The 20,987-nt window shown below is 49.0% G+C and overlaps 1 protein-coding gene across 1 annotated transcript in view; it reads right to left on the bottom strand.

Moving 5' to 3' along the window:
• Positions 1-20,987, bottom strand: part of SPOCK1 (SPARC (osteonectin), cwcv and kazal like domains proteoglycan 1) — a 499,079-nt gene that overhangs the window by 136,695 nt on the left and 341,397 nt on the right. Inside the window, exon 4 of the mRNA XM_082725613.1 lies at positions 13,706-13,820. Coding sequence (XP_082581739.1) covers positions 13,706-13,820 — 115 coding nt within the window. The remainder of the gene's footprint in view (positions 1-13,705; positions 13,821-20,987) is intronic.

The following is a 20,987-nucleotide window of genomic DNA, read 5'->3' as shown; positions in this document are numbered from 1 at the left end:
ACTAAAGGGTAAGGGTCACATTTAATCACTCTGAACATCAACACAGATGTGAGGTAGGTGTTACCTTAACTCTTGAGACGTTGAAGATTCTCACAGACTGCTACCTTATCCAAGAACATCCCTACCCAGAAGCAATGTGCTGTCCACTTCAGAACCGCCCCCCCACCACACCCAGCCGTTCCTGCTTTCCGAGCATCAGAAGCCATGTGTGTGGCCGAAAGCGCACAAAAAGCAGGAAGACAAAGAACCTGCCAGATGACACAGATCTCTTATCTATCTCACATTTCTAGACATTACTTGATATCAACATTTCCTTATACTTGAAAGCGAATATTGGTTCAGGATCCTCATCAAACCTACTTTGAGCCAAGACCCCGTTTCAGGATCAGATCAGGAAGATTAGCAGGCTGATGTGATTATGTAAATTCCACTGAGGGGTTGGAGACTCCAGGATGCAGTCCTCTCCCATTAAGAGAGTGACAGAGCTGGGCCAGAGGCGCCAAGGAGCTCCGAGAGGCAGAGGCAGAGGCAGAGTTCAGGTCCATGCAGGAACCTGGCCACGGGGACTTACACACGTCCAGCGTCCGCATGCGTGGACGACACATGTACCCACACAGGGCCCAACTAAGATTCTGCTTATTGAAGGAAAACGCCAAGACAGCAGTGTCATGGCAAGCTATTAGGGAAATACAAGTGAGCAGCTGAGCTTTCTTTACTCCCGCAGGACAGTGGAGAGCGGAGTACTCAGTTTTAAAAATCTTTTTCTTCCTAAAAGGGGGCAGCAAAGAAATTGTGACTATTACCCACTGACCTTCGGCATTCCTGTCTGGCTTTACTGCTCTTCTTTGTGTGCTGGCCCAGTAAAGACAGGTCCCTTTCCAGCTCTGAGATCTTAATGGAAATCGTTAGCAATGGAAACACTAATTGGGGAAAAAAAAAATCAAATGATAAGCAAGCAAGCCCAAGGCTGAGAATTTCATATGGCTTCCCACCTTGAGCATTCATGATCTTGACTGTTTGCAGGAGGGGCCCTAACAATGAAAGGCTCTGCTAACAGGGCTTCCAGCTTATTGTCTGTAAGCTCAGGTGTGCAGACCAGGGTGCGGGCAAGCACATGCAAGACCACCATCGGTTCTACTCTGATCTTAGAGAACACAAGCTGGCATTCCTGGGAGGACAACTCATGACTGTGGGCGTGTGTATGAGAGAAAGGATGCCCACTCTTATTTCCTAGTCACCAGCAACAAAACACCATGTCTTGAGGTAGCCGGTACGATCGACCTTGGGAAGAACAAGGGAGCGAAATGAAGCAGAAGTGGGGAGAGAGTATGACGTCAGGGACACTGCGGTTTGGAGGACAGGGCTGGAGACAGGAAGCTGACAGGCACCCGGCACTGGAGAAGCTGAGCATCATCATCCACACGCCGTCCACAGCCGCCCATGCCCCAAAAGCGCTGCGGGAGGCAGAAAGAGCCCCATCAGCACCATCACTTTGCCCCTGATCTGGAAGCTTGCTTCACAGTGTCACGGGAAAGAAGTTAGAACCTTGCCAAAGCTCTGTGGCCTTCACTGGTAGGGAATGTTCTGGATACGTGGCATGGGTCTTCTCGAACACTTATCTTCTGCTGCCACGATCCCCCCCACCGTCCTTGTGCAAGCAGCCACTCACATGCCACCTCCCCCTGAGGCTACCTCAGACACCGCGTCCCCTTCTTCTGAGCACGTCTGTCCCCTGTTCCAAGTCCCTTGGATGTGCCCTGCAGCTCTTCACAACCAGTCACTCTGAGCTATCCTCAGTCAGGTTCCCAGCCCTTTCTACAGACAGATGGGATGCTCCAGAATGCACTCGCACAGGGAACAATAAATCCATGGGTCCCAGTGCTATTCCATAGCAGAACCTGGACCAACACACAGACGTTACCAATGGGAAAACCATTCAAGTCACTGTAAGGAAGACACTTCACACAGTGAGGGTATCTGCCTGAGAAGGCTGGGAAAGGAGGCGCCCAATATCACAAGAGTTCAGGCAGAGGTACCCTAGAGGAAGGGGGTTTTCCAGAAAGCATACGATGACCGGCGTAAACATTCTTCTATGACTGGACAGTGAGGAGGTTGTCTCCGTTTCTAGGATATTATAGTCAAGTGCACTGAACACTTTTGTACACAAATCTTAATGTGCCTCTCTCTCAAGTTCTATGAAATAGATTTTCCAAAGTGGAATCACGGGGTCAATGAGGTCAAAACACCCACCAGAAATGTACCAATTCATACTCCTCTCAACAGGACCCTGCCAGGACCATCACTCCATTACCCCAACCCTCTCCTCTGCACATATCTACCAGCTATCAATCTGATGCCAAGTGTTTGGACATGCCACCAAAGGTCTACAGTCATCAACAGAGTAATGAACAGCAACCATCCAACTTGGGCCCATAATACCAGATGAAAATATGGCACAGGGAGAACTGGTGAAGTTGGAGAGTGAGTAGATTAGCAGGAAATCAAATGTCACCCCATTGTGCTGCAGTCGGTTGGCAGGGGCACTGTGAGTTCACACTGGAGGCCCAAGGCTCTCCCGGCAGTAGGATGCTCATCGCCCAGCCTCTGTGCACCAGGCCTCTCTCCAGGTCAGAGAAGGACCCAAAAGAACAATGCCTGCTGTCTTGCTGGGCTTCCTCCTGGCTGTGCAGGCATCATGGGCGACAAGCAGCCCGGAAGGGCCAGTCCCATGGGTCAAAAGAGAGAGGAGTCAGACTTCACAGAGAAGAGATTCTGGAGCGTGCAAGACTCCTGAATGAAGGAGGAGGATGAACTGAGGCCGGTTGCTCTCAGGGGAGCTGCGGGAGAGAAGTGCCAACCTAGGTAGGCCCTGCTCAAGGCTGCCAGACCGGTTGCCCAGCAGATGTCCCCTCCTTTCTGCAGGCAGATTCAAAGGCCCTTCTGCAGCACCTCTGAAGTACAGACCTCCAGCTCTGAGAGAATCGAAGGGTCTGTAAGACAGATGACCCTTTATCCCCTCCAAGGCCAAGCCTGTGGCCCATGGGGCATGGGCCCTTCAGCTGAGAGCGAAGGCCGGCAAAGAGGCAGGGAGCCACGGGAGCAGGCCACCCGGTGAGGATGGAGTCTGGAGTACATTTGCCCCTTCCCCATAATAACAAGACCACTTTCACACACGCTGCCTCTGGCTTCCCTGTGGGAATTCACAGGCACCATCTGAGCATTTTCCTGGACAGTCAAGAGGATGGTAGGCTCTATAAGGGGAAACGGGATACACCCCGCCCTCCTATGAACAGCCCTGACGTGACCTGGAGCACCACTTTGTGACTCACTCGCTGACCTCTCAGAACTTCTAATTAAAGACACCAGCCTGACTATGCATCTCCAGCCTCTTTCTAGACTTAAAGGACACATTCATTCGTTCAATACGTCCCGAACACATACCAAGACCTGAGCCTATGCCCCAGAGGGAGTGTGGGTGGTGCAGGTAGGAGAACGAGCTAATGAGGAGCAAGGGCGCTCTGCCAGTAAGGAACTCACCAATCATGACAACTGATACCATTTGGAATGTTACAAATAATAGGGCCTTTGCATGTGTGACCTCGCGTAGGCCCGAGCGACTCTGCAAAGTCTGCAAGGTTTATTCCTCCACTTAGATGTTCACTGAGGAACTAGAGACTCGGATGGGAGACTCACCTTTGTTGAGCATCTACTATGTGCCAGCACTATGCCTACTGCTATCTTATCACAATGCCCCAGGCTAGGGTGCAAGTCAGTACTTAATAAGGAAATGGAGATTTTGTGTAGGCAAGTGTCTTGAGGGCAGAGTGGCCCTTGGATAGTAGATGGGCTTCGGGGCAAACTTGCCCTGCCCCCCTGCCCTCCCATCTCTGCTAAGCAAGTCTCAACGTGCGTGAGACACACTGTGCTCATGTGCTCTTATAGCACTAGAAATACTAGGGAGTGCTGCCCCTTCACTACCTCCCACCCTTGTCTCAATCTAACAGCAGCTAGAAATGGTTGCCCGCATCTTGGAACCTTAACTCTATTCCATGTTTTGTTTTGTTGTTGTTTTTTTTTTTTAAATTTTCTAGCTTTCACTATATACAATCTTTGTCTCCCATCGCCTCGCCTAGGCCACAAGCTCCAATGAGATGTGCAGGAGCGTCACGTGAACACACACCGAACACTTGTCCCTACTCTTTGCCCAGCTGGCACCTTTCACCTCCCCAGCATGCCTGCGTTCAACCAACTAAAGGGATTCTGTTAGGACACCCCGCCCGTACCCTACCTAGTGCTTATGACAGTTTATTAGATACTTAATTTCCTTTTTATCTCCTTTCTCCTGTAGACTTTGCTCTCCATAAGGCGAGATCATGCCCCTTCATCGCAGAATTCCAAACACGCAGCAGGGTCTGGCAAATAGAAGGCACCATAAATATTTGCTAAATCAAGAAATTATCACAGACTCCAACTTAGTGGGTTCTGAATTAAGGACCTTTCACCCACCATCACCGGTGTACGTGAGCTGTTTCCCGAGGCTCGTCCTGCCAAAATGATGACAGGAGAGATTCGAGTCCTCAAGCCCTTTATCAGCATCACTGTATTCATGGGTGGCCTTCCCTGGCATCTGCAGACGAAGGCTCAAATTCCAGGATGGACCTGAGCCCTGCTATCTTGCCCTCTACCTGGGAATTACTGATTGCCAGTGGAGGTTGGAGGCGGGGCTTCCTCTTTCCCACTAGGTGATGGAAAGCAACACTCCCAGTTCAGTGGAAAGCAGGACACACCAGCACGTCCAGCTGTGGTGAGATCACGGACAGGCAGGCGGGCTGGAAAGAGGACCTTTCCCAGCTCTGTTACAGACCTGCATCCATTTCAGTGTGAGCCCATTAAAAACATCATTTAAGAATGCCTTGGAAAGGTGGCAAAGTCCCCCAACTAATTAACCTTCATCTCTCCTGTCCCTCTGTGCATGGAGGGCCTCGCCCTCTGCCTACCCTCTCCATGAGAAACATTAAAGATAGGACATTAGCCTGAGAACATTGTATTTAAAACAAAAGTACTTCTAAAGATAGCCTCAGATACCCATCTAAATCATCCTGAGTCCATTTCCTGGCCCCATAACCTGCATGGTCAGTGCCCCCAGATGGGCCCTACTGGGGTGTCTGATACCCATCAAGAATGCCTTTCATGGTTCATGGGTTGAATTAATTTGATATAAAAATGTCTAAACTGAAAACCTACAAGTTGGAATCATGAGTTTTGGCAGAAAAGCAAGCAGGCCACAGCAGATTTATTAATAACAGAGGCAAAGGAAATTAAAGCAGAAAATTAAAGCAGAAGTTAGTCTAAGTGGGAAAATTCAGTCTGACCCCTTTTGTAAAAGAGGATGATGTGTTCTGTGAGGGGCCACAGAGGCTTTGTTCCCTAACCCTCTCCCCACCCTGGGATACCTGGATACTCCTCTTTCTAGATACCATAAAGGGCCCCCAGAATGTGTGGGCAATGGAACATCTTCAGTGAGTCGTGGGGTTGAGGGGGTTGGAGCTTGTCTGTTTCCTAGTATTTAGGGATGAACGTGCCAATGTAATGCTTCACACCTGTGTGCTTCCCAACACGCCCTGAGCCCCTGTGGAAATCACATCTAGTGATTACCTCTTCAAAACCTGCACACCCACCTCAACCTCCGCTTTCTAAATCCACTTAAATCTGATGCATGAAACATGCCTCTCTGTCCATTTCTTAACAGGCAAGAACAGCAATCAACACAGCAACCGCAGCCCGTCATCCTGGGGAGAACCTCAGAGCAGCCTAGCGCACGTGGGATCTCTGAGAGACACAGAGGGAGGAGTCGAGAGGGCGGCGTGAACGTCCATGCCCGGACCAGCTCTATACACACTCGGTTTCCTAGCTTTCCAGCAACTTTGTATCTGGGCACATGCACATTTTGGGAATTCAATGATAAAACCTTGCCAATCTCCTATAGAGAGAATACGGCTCAAAAAAGAGAGAGAGAAAGAAAGAGAGAGAGAGAGACAACAATCCAATGCATTGGGGTCAATGGGAAACACAAACTAGCCTCTTTGGAAGATCTTGAGCAGTACAACTTGGGAGGGAGAAATGAGCATGTGGCTGTGGGTGGCAGGGGCCAGAAAGGGCTCAGGTAGAGCAGAGGCTCCTGTCCTTAAAAGTCACACTCAGAAACAACTGTCCAGCCGGCAAGATGCCATCAGACACTGCTGGGAGCACTCACTCAGTAATCGCCCTCATTTGCCCTCCGTCTTTGAGTATAACCTGTGGGGCACGGGCAATAAAGTTAAAAAAAAAAAGAAAGAAAAAAAAGTTGGGTGGGGGGAACAAGGCAGGGGGCAAATTTGGGTTTGGGAAAATGTACTGACAGTCATGATTTTAATGTGTTCCTAAAACTCACCGAGTGAATCCACCTCACCAAGTAATTTCTGCCTCTCACTCCGTCCCCTTTGTTCCAAGGGACTAAAAATTCTACGCAATTACTCATATCTCCATTATGAATTGCTTTTTACTCTCTGCTGCTCTTGTCAAGCTCGTGTAATCAATACTCTCAATTTCAGAGAGAAAAACAAAGGAACAGAGAAGGTAACTGGCTTGCTTGAATTATGAAATCTTGCTCACTGAAGTCTCCAGGAGCAGCTAGGTCCTTCCAGGCAGAGGCATACAATACTTCCATGGGCGGGGGGGCGGGGGGAGGGGAGGAAAAAAAGGCTTCAGTTGAAAGTAAATAAGTATCTCTTATGTTTAAGTGATGTGGTTTCAATGACGACCTTTGGATAAACCAGTGAAGGGAAAAATGAACCCAGAATGACCATTGTGGGCATAGAAAAGGCAGAAATGGGTGTCTGCCATGCCCCCACTGATGGCTCTACTGGTGACACAAGTTAGGTCAGAAGGGCACCAGCTCAAGCATAGGACCCCTAGGGCCAGGAGTAGGTCAGCAGGTTGGCTGGGTGACAGGTGGGCTTCAGTTCTGATGGAAAAGGCAAACTAGAGAGCGAGAGCTCATACCTGTGACTCCTGCAGCAGAGGGGTCCCTGTGGTGTTCCTTCATTCTGGTTCAAATCCATCCCTTGCAGGCCCTTGGCCAGGAAAGGAGTTACTGACAGGACGTCAATAATCCCATCCATACAATGCGGGTCATAATGCAGACCCATCCGACTGCTGTGAGAATTCAGCAAGATCTGTTCTGCCAAGTGTGCCTATCATGGTAGGTGGTCGAGAAATGGCATCTCTTGAATCAACCACTCTCCCTTTGTTTGCCTCAGTGACCACAAATCAAGAGATCCCAGTGACGGTTTTCCCGTTTAATAAGGTGGCTGATTTAGAAGTGGGCTCAAACCCAAAGCTCAGCTCCATAATTTCCACCAACGGCCTATAAATAGTGCCAAGCTCTCATCAGCACTCTACCTGGGCCCAGAGCAGGGAAAGGGAAGATCCCATGAGGTTAAAACAGAACACAAGGCAATGCTTGGGCCTTCGGGAGAAGAAATGTGAGCGTTATCAAGATGGAAACATAAACAAGGAATGCAAGCACCATCACACTTTGGTCACGGGCAAGGCCTGGAGTTGGAGAAAGTATGAGGTCGCCATGCAGACGCCGAGAAATCACCCACTTTGCACGTGGTCGTGTGTCTTCCAAACCGAGCCAGATATGTATATGTATAATCAACCCGTTCAAAGCCCCTGTAGCAGGAGGCAGTGCTTTGTTGTAAAACAAAACTGAGATGAAATAACCATCATCCTTTCAAATATCCTCTGAGAGTTTGGTATTTGAGGCACATTCTGTCATGTACTTCTCTCTGACCTGAAACACTTTGATTCTTTTTTTCCAAGTTCACATAAAAGACAGAAAGCTCTCAGATTGGTCTACAGCACCACGAGCCTGGACTCAATCTGAATTCTTGGCCAGTGCAGAGAATTCGTTGTTATTCCAGATAATTAGGAAGCGGAGATAAAGGGCCATTACGTTAGAGAGGCCTAGCCCCACTGGGAAGACTGGCCGCCGGCTCCTTATTTAAAAACAGATTAGTTCCCACTGCTCCCAGAAGGCTTCCAAGGGTACGCTCAGATGTTCTAAGTCCCATCCTGACACCCTTTCCTCCCGCTCACATTGCACTTGCAGAATTTGAGAATGTTGCTTGTCTGCAAGGCTTAAAACAAATGCTTCAATTTTCCATTCTCCAAATGAAAATCAATGGCAACAGAGAGGTAAAATCAATGTTCATTGCTCTGTAGGGAGAATCCCACCCTTAGCTCCCGCCCACCCAGAGCAATAAATCAGAACCAGCCATTTTGATGGGCAGAGAATCCTTATGAGCAGAGCCCTCTGTGGGTTGTATGGCTTTCTGTCCACCCCTGTTTCCTGAGAGGGCATTTTCTTTAAGAAAGCCTAAAACAGCATTTCCAAAATCTAAGTCAGACAGAATGATACATTGTTGCCTTAAAAACTCTTCTTCCCCCAAAGAGTTCTTTTGCGGGTGGCATTTTTGGCATTGAAACCCAGAGTGTCACTATTTCCCGACAGATCCATTCTGCATTATCTAGCTTTAAAGACTGCTCAGACACCGCACTGACCTGTTCTCCCAGACAACCAATGCTCTGCGTTCTGCTACCACAGATTAGCCTGTGTTCTCTAGGATTTCAGGTAAATAGAACTCAGAGCATATATACTCTTTTCTGGACGATGTCCTTTCACTCAGCAGAGTTATTAGCGAACTTATCCATGCTACTGAATGCATCAATAGCCTATCTCTTTTTATTGCTGAGTAGTAATCCACTGTATGGATGTACCACAATTTGTTTAACCCTTCACCTGCTGATGGACATTTGAGGTTGCTTCTAGCTATTGGCTATCACGAGTAAAACTGCTATGAATATTCATGAGTGAGTGTTTGTAGGGACAGATATTTTCATTGCATAATCCAGATACAAACCTTTTTTCAGACCTGTGTTTCATAAATATCTTCCCTTAGTATGGCTTATCCTTTTCTTACCATGTGTTCTGAAGATCTGTTTTGATGAAATCCAATTTGTTTTTATTTTTTATTATTATTATCTCTTCCTTTTATAGTTCATGATGTTTCTGTGCCCTAATTAAGAAATCTCTGTCAAACCCAAGGTTACTACTCCTGCTTTCTATCAGAAGTTTTATATTCTTAACTCATATTTAGATCTATGATCCATTTCAAGTTAATCTTCTGCATACTATATTATGACAGTCTATAAACTTTGTATCTACAAAGAGTTATAGTATCACAAAGATACTTATTTATAAAAATTAACTGAAGAGAACCCAATACAAATCTTTATTTATAAGATAGGCATCACTTGATGATCAAGTTTTACCAGAAACAAACTAATGGATAAAACCCATTGACTAGAAAAAAGAATGGGAGGAAAGTTTAATTACTGTTTTTCGCTTGTGCAAGCACTGCCTATTTCCCATTACTTTTTACTTTTCTGTATCTTTAGTGTTTGCTGTAATAAGCATCAAAGATTGCTATACCAAAAATCAATTAAGATGTTTTTAAAAAGTCATCTCAGAGAAGGCTTTCCAGCTCTGGGCAGCCTTCACAGGGCTCTGAAATGCATAAATGGCCCCTTTGTAGAACCTAAAAGGTGAACACGCTACCAAGAATTCACCTTCTCCCTAGACTGCTCAGTGTGGCTCAACTGCAGGAAGAGACGAAACAAAGATTTTCCAATGAGAATTCTCCAAAGAGAACATGGGAGGAGCTGAAGCCTCTGGATGAGACCAGATGCAAACCTGAATCTAAACACCACTCTAAAGAGGCGAACTCCAGCCGAGGGAGGCCGGCTGGGTCACTTGGCCGCCCCCCAAAATGGCGGCCTATCCTCCGAGACACTTGGTGCTCACAGACGTGAATTTCAAACAGCTTCTCCATTCACTCCCTCTCCACGGGCCAGGAAAGCTAATGAAATTTTCTCGCTGACGTGCTCACTGTCCTCTGCCTCAATACACTTGACAAGACTGCTAAAGTCTGGAGCCTCACTCGTAATCAGCCCACCGCCGGCCCAGCCGCCTCTCCATGTGTGTGTGCTGCTGCCGATCTGGCACTCGGAGTTTGCCTCTTGAGCTGCTGCAGAGGCCAAACTGGCTGATGGGATTGTCTACAGATGTTTCACGGAGGGAAAGATTACTTCCCTGATGGACGAATAAATAGAGTTGTCAACACTGTCTCCCTGGTCAGAGGGGACCCCTGAAGTAGAATGTGACAGGACAGATGTTTCATCTGGGAAGGTGTCCAAGACCCGAGGAAAAGGTGTGTGCTAGGCTGATATGGTGGGCCGAGCAATTCAGCCTCCGAAAGGGAGCGGGGGAGGATGGGTCCACAGCCAGAGCCAACACCACTGCCAACCTTCCCCGGCTCAGACCACCTCCCAAATCCTGCTAAGGGAGTAGACATGCTGTCTCAATCACAGCCTCCTCTTGGGGCTGTTTTTCCAATGAACAAAAGGTCCCTATCATGAGAAATGCAGTCATCTTCTTAGTCCTTACCTGCTGTGAATCACAAAGAGGGCAGCAGAAATGACACTGTAATCCTCAGGCTGAACCTCACAGCTTCCTCCAAAAGGAAGGAGAAGCAGGGACAGTCAGGCTGGGAAGGAGGGAGGGCACCTGGAGGGGGCTACCTTCTTCTCAGGAGCATGCTACTGTGGGCTTTCCTGGCTGACCTTCCAGAATGAACGAGACACTAGCAATAACAATGATCATAATTGTTTAAGCAACTGGAAGACGAGCCGTCACAATGTGAGTCTACACTGTGCTCCTGACGCACATGCATCCCACTGAACTCTCACACAAGGACATGCATGCACAAAATACCCTGTGCAGGGACTAGCGACACTTATTACCTGGAAACTCTCTCTTGAAGAGTCCTTAGAGGATGTATCCCAAGGAAAAGGAAAGAGGGATGGGTGAGTGCTTTCATTAAATCCACTTTGCAGATGAAAAGGCACAAATTCAGAAAGGTACAGTGACTTGCCAAGGTCACAGAGCAAGAAAGCAGCCAGCTTGGGAACAGAGCCCAGATTGGGTTCATTCCCAAAGCCTTGCTCTTTGTCACTGTAACTCTGTGGCCATCAGGAGAGGTGGGAGATGAGGGTTACACTTGGAACCCAAGCAAACAAGTGGTGGTGTTTCCCACGCGGGCACAAACCACTCACCCCTAGACATGCCCGGTTTCTGCCTCCCCCTTGCACAGACTGGAGCGTAATGCTGACAATTACATGGCACTCCCAGAGGGGCTACATTCCAGGAGGAAACAGGCAAGAGACTATTCCTGCTGTACGTCCATAAACACACATACACAACCCTACGGCTTAAATCTGGAGCACTATCCCAAAAAGGGCATTTGGGTATTTGTGGCAAAAGAGTCTTCATCTTACCACTGGCAGAGAAGGAAGAAATCACGCGCAGCTGGAGAATCTAGTCTAGTTTTCTCAGAGTTTGTATGCTTTAAGAACATTTTCTAGTAATAACAACAATCAACTTTTTGTACATCCCACTCCACAGTGAACTTGATTTTCCTCAAGGGTAGCATAGCGCGTAGCTTCAGTGGGTAATGCGAGCCTGGAACATGGTAGGTACTCGATACCTTTTGGTTAAATGACAGAAAATGAACAAACAGACCAGGACAGGAAAAACGGAGAGGCCAACGTATTGCAGTCATGGGAAACATCGGCTTTGGGGTTGGACGGTCCTGGGTTTGAATCACGGCTGCCATTTTCTGGGTACCTAAGCCAATTGCTACTGCCTCTCCCTGTCTCAATTCTCTGTCTTCAGAGTGGAGACAACAGCAAATACCAACTTGACAAAATGGCTAGAAGAACTCAAAGCGTGTGGGTCTGAGCACCATGCCTGGCACAGGATAGGAGTCTGGGGATGAGATCTGCCTTTACTTCCAGGGAGAATGCTCCAGTCTGCAGGAAAGAGCAGAACCCATTATACCTCGCATCTCAGTTTTACAGAGACAAAGGATGACTGTTTTTATGTGATCATGGAGGCGGAGTCAGGAGCTGCAGGGAAGAGCTCTGCAGAAACAGAAAGGGTGACGGCTTAGCTCCCGGCGGTCTCTGTGCTGGACCATGATGGAGCTTCCCGGGCAGTTCAGAGAAAGCCACTTAGAGAACTGAAGGAAGGAAATTAGAACATGTCCCAAGAGGAGCAGCCAAAGGGACCAGCATTGCTTAGACTTCAAGAAGTGCAGGAAGGGACAGGACAGCCTACATGGTCCCAGGGGCAAAGTGGAATTAATGAGCAAAAGCCACAGGAGGTGCATTTCAGTAGGAATCAAGTCCCAGAAAGGCTGTGTTCTCCACCTGAGGTCATGGCAGAGCACACAGTCATATCCAAAACCGGTGGGAAGACTCCGAGGCCCACGGCTATACTTCTCCACGGTACAGCAGTACAGGAAGAAGGGAGATGAGGCACTGAAATCACCTTTCTCCCACCTCCACCCACCCAACCCCACTGGTAAAGGAAGCCTTGCATGCATGTGTGTGTGTGTGTGTGCACGCACATGCATGTGCTGGTTCTTGCTTCAAATATTTCTGTAGGACTGAATGCACAAGTAGGCCACACTCAAAGGTTCTCTCTGTCATCTACAAAAGCCTAAGCCCACTAGATGGACAAAGCTGGAAGAGGCAAGAGGCAAAGGCTTTAAGGATCCTAAAGGAGAGTGAGGAGACCTACCTCCCCCAGGCTGGGGAAGAAGGGAGACCGGGTGCGACAGACTGAGAAAACAGTAAGACGTGTTCTCAGGAGGAATGGTGGTGCAGTGGGCCTGAGGAGGAAAGACCCCAAACCCCAGCCTGACAAAGATGCCCACAACCTATGTGGGCATAAAGCCAACAGCCTGCAGACCTCAAGAAACCTCAAAGGTAAGCAGGTCAGTGGTAACCAAAAGATAAAAGGCTCAGACCCTGTTCCCTTGGCTATAAGCTTCTGGATCTCTGGAGTCATTCTGGAAGGAGAAATGGTTCTCACAATGACCAAGAAGGGATTTTCTGTTCATCTGCTCAGATGTGGGCTCAGAGACATATAAAGTTGATTTAAAGCAAATACAGATATTGAAATTCTTTGCAAATCAGTGTTTGAGAATTGAGATTCATACCCAGCAGGATGGCAGGCACCATACACCATATCAAAGGATGACAAGGGGTGTGGCTGGGTGGCTCAGTGGGTTAAGCCTCTGCCTTCAGCTTGGGTCGTGATCTCAAGGTCCTGGGATCGAGCCCTCTGCTCAGCGGGGAGCCGGCTTCCTTCTTTCTCTCTCTCTCTGCCTGCCTCTCTGCCTACTTGTGATCTATCTCTCTCTGTCAAATAAATAAATAAAATCTTAAAAAAAAAGAAATCAAAGGATGACAAGGGACACCCATGTGGCTCAGTTGGCTAAGTGTCTGCCTTCGGCTCAGGTCATGATCCTGGGGTCCTGGGATCAAGCCCGGCCTCGGGCTCCCTGCTCCCTTGGAAATCTGCTTCTCCCTCTCCCTCTGCCCCCAACTTGTGCTCTCTCTCTCTCATAAATAAACAAAATCTTTTTAAAAACAGAAACATGTTCTCTCCTCCCCCCGACCACTGTCTCCCAGTCAGACACTAGGTACCCCCAGATCTGTCAGCTGGAGTGGGCCTCCCAGCCCCCTGCCTTACCTGGGGAATAGGTGCTTGCGGCTGACACACAGGGCCGTCTGGTAGTCCTGGGTCACGCATACTTTGTGAGGGCTGCATTTCACCTTCAGGCAGGGGTCTTTGGATGGGTCCAGGGCTAAGGCAAAAAGAACAAGAAGAGGCAGGGGTTAGGACCTCCAGGGAAGTTTGATTTCTCTTTCTACTCAAATAAACAAGTGGGAAATAAACAGACCATGTGTCTGCACTCCATGCCATTTTCTTCGGCTGATGGGGATCAGAATGAACCCCCAAACCAGGGGGAATTCTGTATCTGTGCATGTGTGCTTCTTCAACATCAGGATAGTGATTCCTTTGTGCTTTGGGGAGTTTCAGCATCTCCATCTCAGGCAGGAATTACTTTAAAAATCCTAGAAGCTTACATGCTCCAAGGACCAAGAGCTACTTTTCCCTCTCTCGTTATTTGTCTGCAATTGCTTTTTATGACTTCACCCACGCCTACCTTTACTTATTCCCTGTAACTACAAAAGTCCTTGAGGACAGAGTTTTTTGGCCCCGGTTCCATCAACATGGACTGTGTGCATCCATGAGCTTATTTTAAATTTGGGGAGAACTTGAGGATGTGCAAGACCGTTCTGTGCCACACAGAGTTCCGGTATAATAAGGAGGGGGACAAGCTGACACATAAATATTTATCGTGCAAGGCGGGAGGAGATAAGGGCCCTGCCGGGCATATAAAATGATAACAGAGCTTGAGAGAAAAATAGAGATCAATTTCTGGGACACGGATTAATGAAGCATTAATATGTGAACTGGATATTGACAGAGGAGCAGAGTGGGGCAGCAGTAGAGGCATGAAGACCAGCACACGCCGGCACAGGGAGGCACATCTGGGCCACCAGCAAGGCACTCCCCCCTCCCCCGAAGAGCAAGTGTGGCCTGCACGTGGGGATGACAAGGGGAAGGGAGGGGATGTCGATTCAACCCAGGCAGTGGAGAGAGGGAGGGAGGGTCTCCCACAGCAGCAGTTCCTCGACCACAATGTTTCCCAGAACTGGCTGAGCAGCCGGCCCTGGGCTCATCCGTGCTCGGCAAGCTGAGGAACCCACGTTCCTCAGATGCTCAGAGCAGAGAAGAGGCCGTAGGGAATTCTCCGCAAAACAAAAGCAATCGTATCATCTCCCAGCTCCAGGCCGAAAGCCTATTTAGGCAGTAAATCTTTCATAACTTCTCTCCGCAGCCAGAGGAGGGGACGTTGCCCCATGTCCTCCCCACAGAGATAGGCAGTTACACCAATGGACATCCCAAGCAGGGACAGAACACCTGCCCGGAGAAATGCCATCGTCCCGGCCACAGGCTGGGTCCCTCGGTGACCATGAAACCCTTGCGCTTAGAGAAGTCCTGTTTCCTCTCAGCCCACATGGACCCCAAGTCTCAAGACCACCTCCCTCCAAAGGCTGCAGCTGTGGGGTATGTCTCAGGGGATGGGAACCCACAAGACTCAGAGGCCTTTGTGCTGCGTGAACAGCTCGGGAGGCTCGCTCCGCTGCAGCAGCCTCGGCTGCCGTCCACACCAGCAGGGTACATTGGTTTGGCCAGTCAAGTCAGCAACTAGTCCCAGGTCCTGGTCCCCAGGGAGTCATCGGCACAGCCTACTCCCCAAGGGACTGTCTGTCTGCCTGAAGCTTAGCAGAGGGAAATGAGCTGCAGGACGAAAAAAGAGGCTAATTCAAGCCCCAGGGACAGAGTGTTCGCTTTGAACTCCTCAGCTAAGGGCTGCATCCGGCAGGCAAACGACGGGGCAGGGGCGGGTGGGGGAAGCCTGTGTCTGCTCACAGAGTCCCCCGAGGCTGGGCCTTCTGGAAACTCACAGCAAAGTCTTCCCAGTCCTAGGTGAAATGCTCCTCGTCCTCAGGATGTCCACCTGAGAAGCCAGGAGCCTGGCGCGGCCTCAGGCCACAGGCCTCCTCCTTGGGCAATGTCTCCCACCCTAACCCCTAGAGTGGCCGCCCCACCAACTCTGACCTGCTTTCCAAGACTCATGCAAAATTAAGCCCACCTGCAGAATGACTGCAGGACAAGCACTGATGACCACTGTGCCAATCCTTTGTGGGGCCCTCCTCACCGCAGGAGAAAGTCAGACATCAGGGAGCTCCAGGAACTCAGGGACCAGATCACAAGCAGCCCCCACCAAGGTACCAGCTTCAGCATTTCCCTGACAGGGGCTCAGTGCTGCAGAACCCCGGGGACTTTCACTGGAGTGTGAGGCCAAGGTGGAAGCTGACAGGGCGATGCATAGCAAAATCTGGTGTACTGTAGGACCCGCTTCAGGGCCAAACCTGGGGTTCTCTTTCTCTCTGCAGGCAACTCCACAAACATCCACATCCACACTGTGGCCCAGATGACCTCCATGGACGGTGCCATCTCAGAGCGACTGGGTGAGCTGCTGGGTGACGAAGTACGGAAGAGCAGGCTCCAGGCCCAGTATTTCCGAGTCTGAATGCCAGCTCTGCGGCTCCCCCATGCCTCAGTTTCTCCTTCTACGTGGGGTATACAATGCCATCTACTGTTGTTTGGGTTGTCAGGAAGAGTCCACAAGTTCATATTTGCGAGTATGTAACAGACCTCGTCTAGGTTATACCACTTGTAGGTGTTTGCTCCTTTTTTGAGCATTGTGTCCCCAGAATGAATAAGACGACTTCGTACTAACAAGGATAGCTTGACACTTACCCATGGCTTCAGACATGCGGGTCATGAACCAAGCCCTCTAACTGGATTACCATATATAGTTCATGAAACCACCCAAAGAGGCAGCTGCTAGTAATGTGCCCATTTTACAAACGAAAGTCTTAAAGAGGAGTCACTGATGAGCAGTGCAGAGGGAATGTCACACCCAACCACCTGACTCCAGAACACAAACTTCTCACCTTCAGAGGCCAGCGGGGTGAGAATCACCTAGGATCTCCCGTGAGGACTTAACCGTGGGGCCACACCTCACACCAAGTCGAGAGCCCAAGTGCACCAGGTTCTTGGGAGGTCCTTAGGGCAGAAAGAGGCTCAGGGTCTAACTCAAGGACAGCTAGGGAATCTGGTGTGCCCAGGCCGGAACCATGGCCTGACAGCCCCAGGGCTTCCCGGGAAGGTGAGGAGTCCGGCCCTGGGCAACCGCACGCTCTGTGTGCCGCCTCTGAAGGCGGCAACCGTCCAGCTAACAACACAGACCACTGATTTGGTCAGTTTTCTTTCTGCAGCCTTGGCACATAGTGAACAACTATAAATCACCACTCCTCTAATTCACGAAGCCGGCATTTCTTCAAAACAAACAACCCAAAATCCAACCATAAAGACTACGAAATGAAAACCAGTCCCTTAACTCCATACACATACTTAACAATTTGCATACAGAAATAAAGTCTGCTAAAAATTAATTACCAGGGTCTGAATACTTCAAACATGTATGCGAATTATTTTGAGTAAATGAACTTTGCAGAACAACAAAACAGTAATAAATCAAGCTGTCGGTGTTCATTTTAATCACCACGGTGCATTTTGTGTCTGAAAAACAGCAACGCTGAGATTAAGAGGGGATGAGGATGATGAAGGGAGTGTGTCATCTGCCTTTAAATACGGCCTCCCAGCTGTGCTTTTCTGAGGAACCCCAGTGCCCATGGTGACACCGGAGAGCAGCCGACAGCCGCAGTGGACAGAGCTATGTGGCTCCACTTTGTAAAGGGAAGGATAACAGATCAGAATAGTAAGTGGCATTTGAGAGGCCCTTTAATAAGGGGCAGGGAAATTGCTCAGGGAAAGAAGTAGGGAGAGAAAGCTGAGTGCTAGTGATAACCGGGAGCAGGCCTAGAAGCTTCCTTGTCAAGGGACTAATGATTTCAGGAACCTGTGTTCCAAGTTTCTCCCTCTCCCACCACAGGCTTGACAACAGGACGTAGCACTGCCCACAGGATGGCAGAGTCCTGGATCGCCTGCCCCGGTCCCGTCCCCTCAGGACTTCTGAGGCCCACAGGACTTCTGTGGACTCCACGAGGCCAGTGTTCCTGATCCAGAGCGCTCCCCCACGAGTGCTCCATGTCCTCTCTCCTGCCCATTCCCCAACACCAATCAAAGGTCAGCTGGCACAGAACACATGCCCGATTAATTTGTTTCATAATTTTTAAAGAAATTGTTTTCCAAGAAGAAAAGAGGAATAAATTAATTTCAAGAGAGATGTAGTAAGCTGGAAAACACTGAATTTGAAAGCAAGTTCATTATAGGCTTCGCGTCTTTTTTTTTTTTTTAATTCATTTTCATTTTTAAGCTCAGGGCTTGGTCTCAATTAAGGTTGTGATATTTTAATTATCTTAATTGTTTCTAAACTTGTTTTCCAGTTCGAGTTACTTTTTAATTAGCTACATTGATTTTGAAAATCCAGAACCAAGCCTTTTTACTGTCTGAGGGCATATCCCGTAAGCTCATGGACAGAGGCCCAGAACCCCCGTGAGAGTGGAGCGGGAGACCCCCTCAGAGCTTCTGAGAGGAGGGCAGGTTCCATTTTGTTCATTGGCCACAGAATCCCTGAGAGGTACCTGGGGCACTGACACACATGTGGATCTATTCCATTAACACCCGCAGAGTCTCTGCTCTGTGCGGGCTGGAGGCTGGCACCTCCAGAGGGAGCAGGACCACGTTCCTGCCCCCAGGGCTTCGCAGCTCTCAGGGAGGCCAGGCAACAGGAGGCAAAGTTCAGTGTGGTAGAGGAGAGGTGCAGGACCTCGCCTGGATCTTCAGCGAGTGAGACTTCCTTGACAGACAGCCATCTATGGAAAATGGGTTCAAGCCCAACGATAGGATGAAAAAGAACATTCTAGGTAGGAGGCGCCTTTCTTCACCAGAGAGATCAAGGCGAGTCTGGGGAACGGAAGTGTTTCATTTGGCTCCTGATGGGTTGGAGTAGGGCTGGTCGATGACACAACAGGAGAGGGCGGCAGCGTCACCATGAAGGGCCTTGAGAGCACATGGAGGACTCCAGAGGACCACGGCCCTGCAAGTGCTGCAGGGAGATGCACACAGCAGAACCCAGCCTCCCAAACTGACGTGAGTGGAGAGGGCATACACCCGTTTCAGCCCAAATAGCACTTTGTCAAGAAGAGACAAGCTGCAAACTTTGGGCCTCCAAAGAAGAAGGGGTCTTGGGGTAGAGGTCTCTGTGGCCACCTCTCAGAGCCCTCTTTCCTCCTGTGAGGAACCTCTGGGGACTCGAAGCCACACAGGATCCTGGGAGGCAACAAGCCTACCCGCTGAGTCAAACGAGCCAAGACATCATCTCAAACAGCCGTATGAACTTGTGGTCCATGCCAGTAACTCCTGGAAACTTCCACAGACAAGAGGCCACTCAATTTACAAAAAGTTGACAAATTAATGAATGTTTGTTGTCTCCTCATTGCTTTTAAGGCTGCTCTCTGCCTGAATCACACTCAACCGGGGTTCATCTGAAGAGCAGACACTCCCAGTGATTCATTAGGAGTGACTTAATGGATGGATGACAAAGAAATGACTCCAAACTGCGAAAATCTCATCAAGCTAAGATGCCAAACATTTATTACAGCTTGTCTGTCCCCATGGTAACCTGTGCCTGCGTCTCGCTTCCCCTCTCCTCTACGGAGGGGCTTGTTCACTGGCTGACGGCAGAGCCTCACAGAATACAAAAGAGAAGATTCTGCCCACAGAACTGTGCCGGAACCAGACAAGAATGGCCATAGGGAAGACCTCTGTCACCGGTTTCAGTTTTCTCTGCAAGGCACCGGCCATGTTCATCAGAGGCCGAACCAAGGGGCCCATGGGCTATGCGGCTAAGTCAGCCAGGCAGCTGAGTGGTAGAGACGGGTGACCCTGTGTGCCCAAGATGGCCGAATGGCAGTGGGCGGGGACAGGGACAGATTAGGACAAAGGGGTAGAAGATAAAAAGCTGCATCTGACCAAAAGCACCCCTCCTGAGAAGAGAGATTTTCTTTCCCCTCCAAAACGAGAAGCCAAGAACACTCTTCTTTGTGTTAAAACTAAAAACATCCTCTCTCTTACACTGTGTGTGTGTGTGTGTGTGTGTGTGTGTGTGTCTGGTGGGTGGTAGGGGCTAGGGTGGTATAAGCTGGTAACAGCCTTTTTTGGAGGGATTGGCAATTAATCTGCCACGTCCCTAAATGCTAACAATTATTATATACAGGTGGATGGGCATATAGGAGTTCAGGATATTACCCCCTCAACTTTTTAGTACATATGAAAATTCTAGAATTTAAAGGAAAGGAGAGAGAAAAAGAAATATCCTATGAGCCAGCAAGTCAGCACGTTAGGCAAACATGTACATCTTAATGGTCTACGGTAAGGGAAAGTCATCAACAACTTGAATGTCCATCTCCTTTACCCGGCTTGGGTGCCTTAACAAAATAACACAGCCTGGGTGACTTGGACAACAGACTTTGATTTCTCACAGTTCTGGGGGCAGGGGAATCTGAGATCAAGCTGCCATCAGGGTCAGGCTCTTGTGAGAGCTCTCTTCCTGTCTTGCGGGTAGATGGGCACCATCTCAGTCTGTCTTGATGGCCTTTTCTCAGGGCACACAGAGAGCAAGTCAAAGACACCTATGCTAGAGGACTTGGGCCCTACCCTGATGATATTACTTAACCTTCATTAGGTCTTTAGAGAATCCTCCCCTCCAAATAGAGCCGCAGGAGGGTTAAGGCTTCAACATACAAAACATTCAGTCCATATCACCATGTATAGGGAAACAGCTACCTCAATTACAAGACATGTCTTCATGAAATCTTGCCCAGCTATTACAAAAGAGGAAGTAGATCAGTACGTACTAACACAGGTAGATGTTTATAACAAATTAAGTGAAAAAGCATGTTAAAATATTTGAAATGGCAGAGTAATTTCCCAACACTGTATGGCTAATAAATAGCAAAGCCAGTACTCAAAAATCAGGTCTGTATGCTTCTAAGGGAGATCTCTTTCCCTCTGCTCTCCTGCCTAAGAAGTCTCTCTGACCACAAAGTCCTAGCCTCCACCCACTCACAGAACAGGACTCTCCATTTCTCCACTGGCCTCCCCCTCCTGGGGCTATCCCTGTAATAATCTGCAAATGAATTCAGACTCCCTATGCGCTGGGGCCAATACCACTGCTGTAGCCTGTCACTGATGGGTTTATAAACACCACCTGCAAAAAAAGCAGTCTCCTGCTTCTAGGAGAATTGTGCTGGCAGCAAAGCAACAATGAAGTCAGGACCATCGCTGGGAGCAAGAACAAGTGTCCAGT

The sequence above is a fragment of the Mustela nivalis genome, assembly GCF_964662115.1.
Source record: "Mustela nivalis genome assembly, chromosome: 3".
In the NCBI taxonomy this organism is placed as follows: Eukaryota; Metazoa; Chordata; class Mammalia; order Carnivora; family Mustelidae; genus Mustela; species Mustela nivalis.
This window is presented reverse-complemented; position numbering and strand designations above follow the sequence as displayed.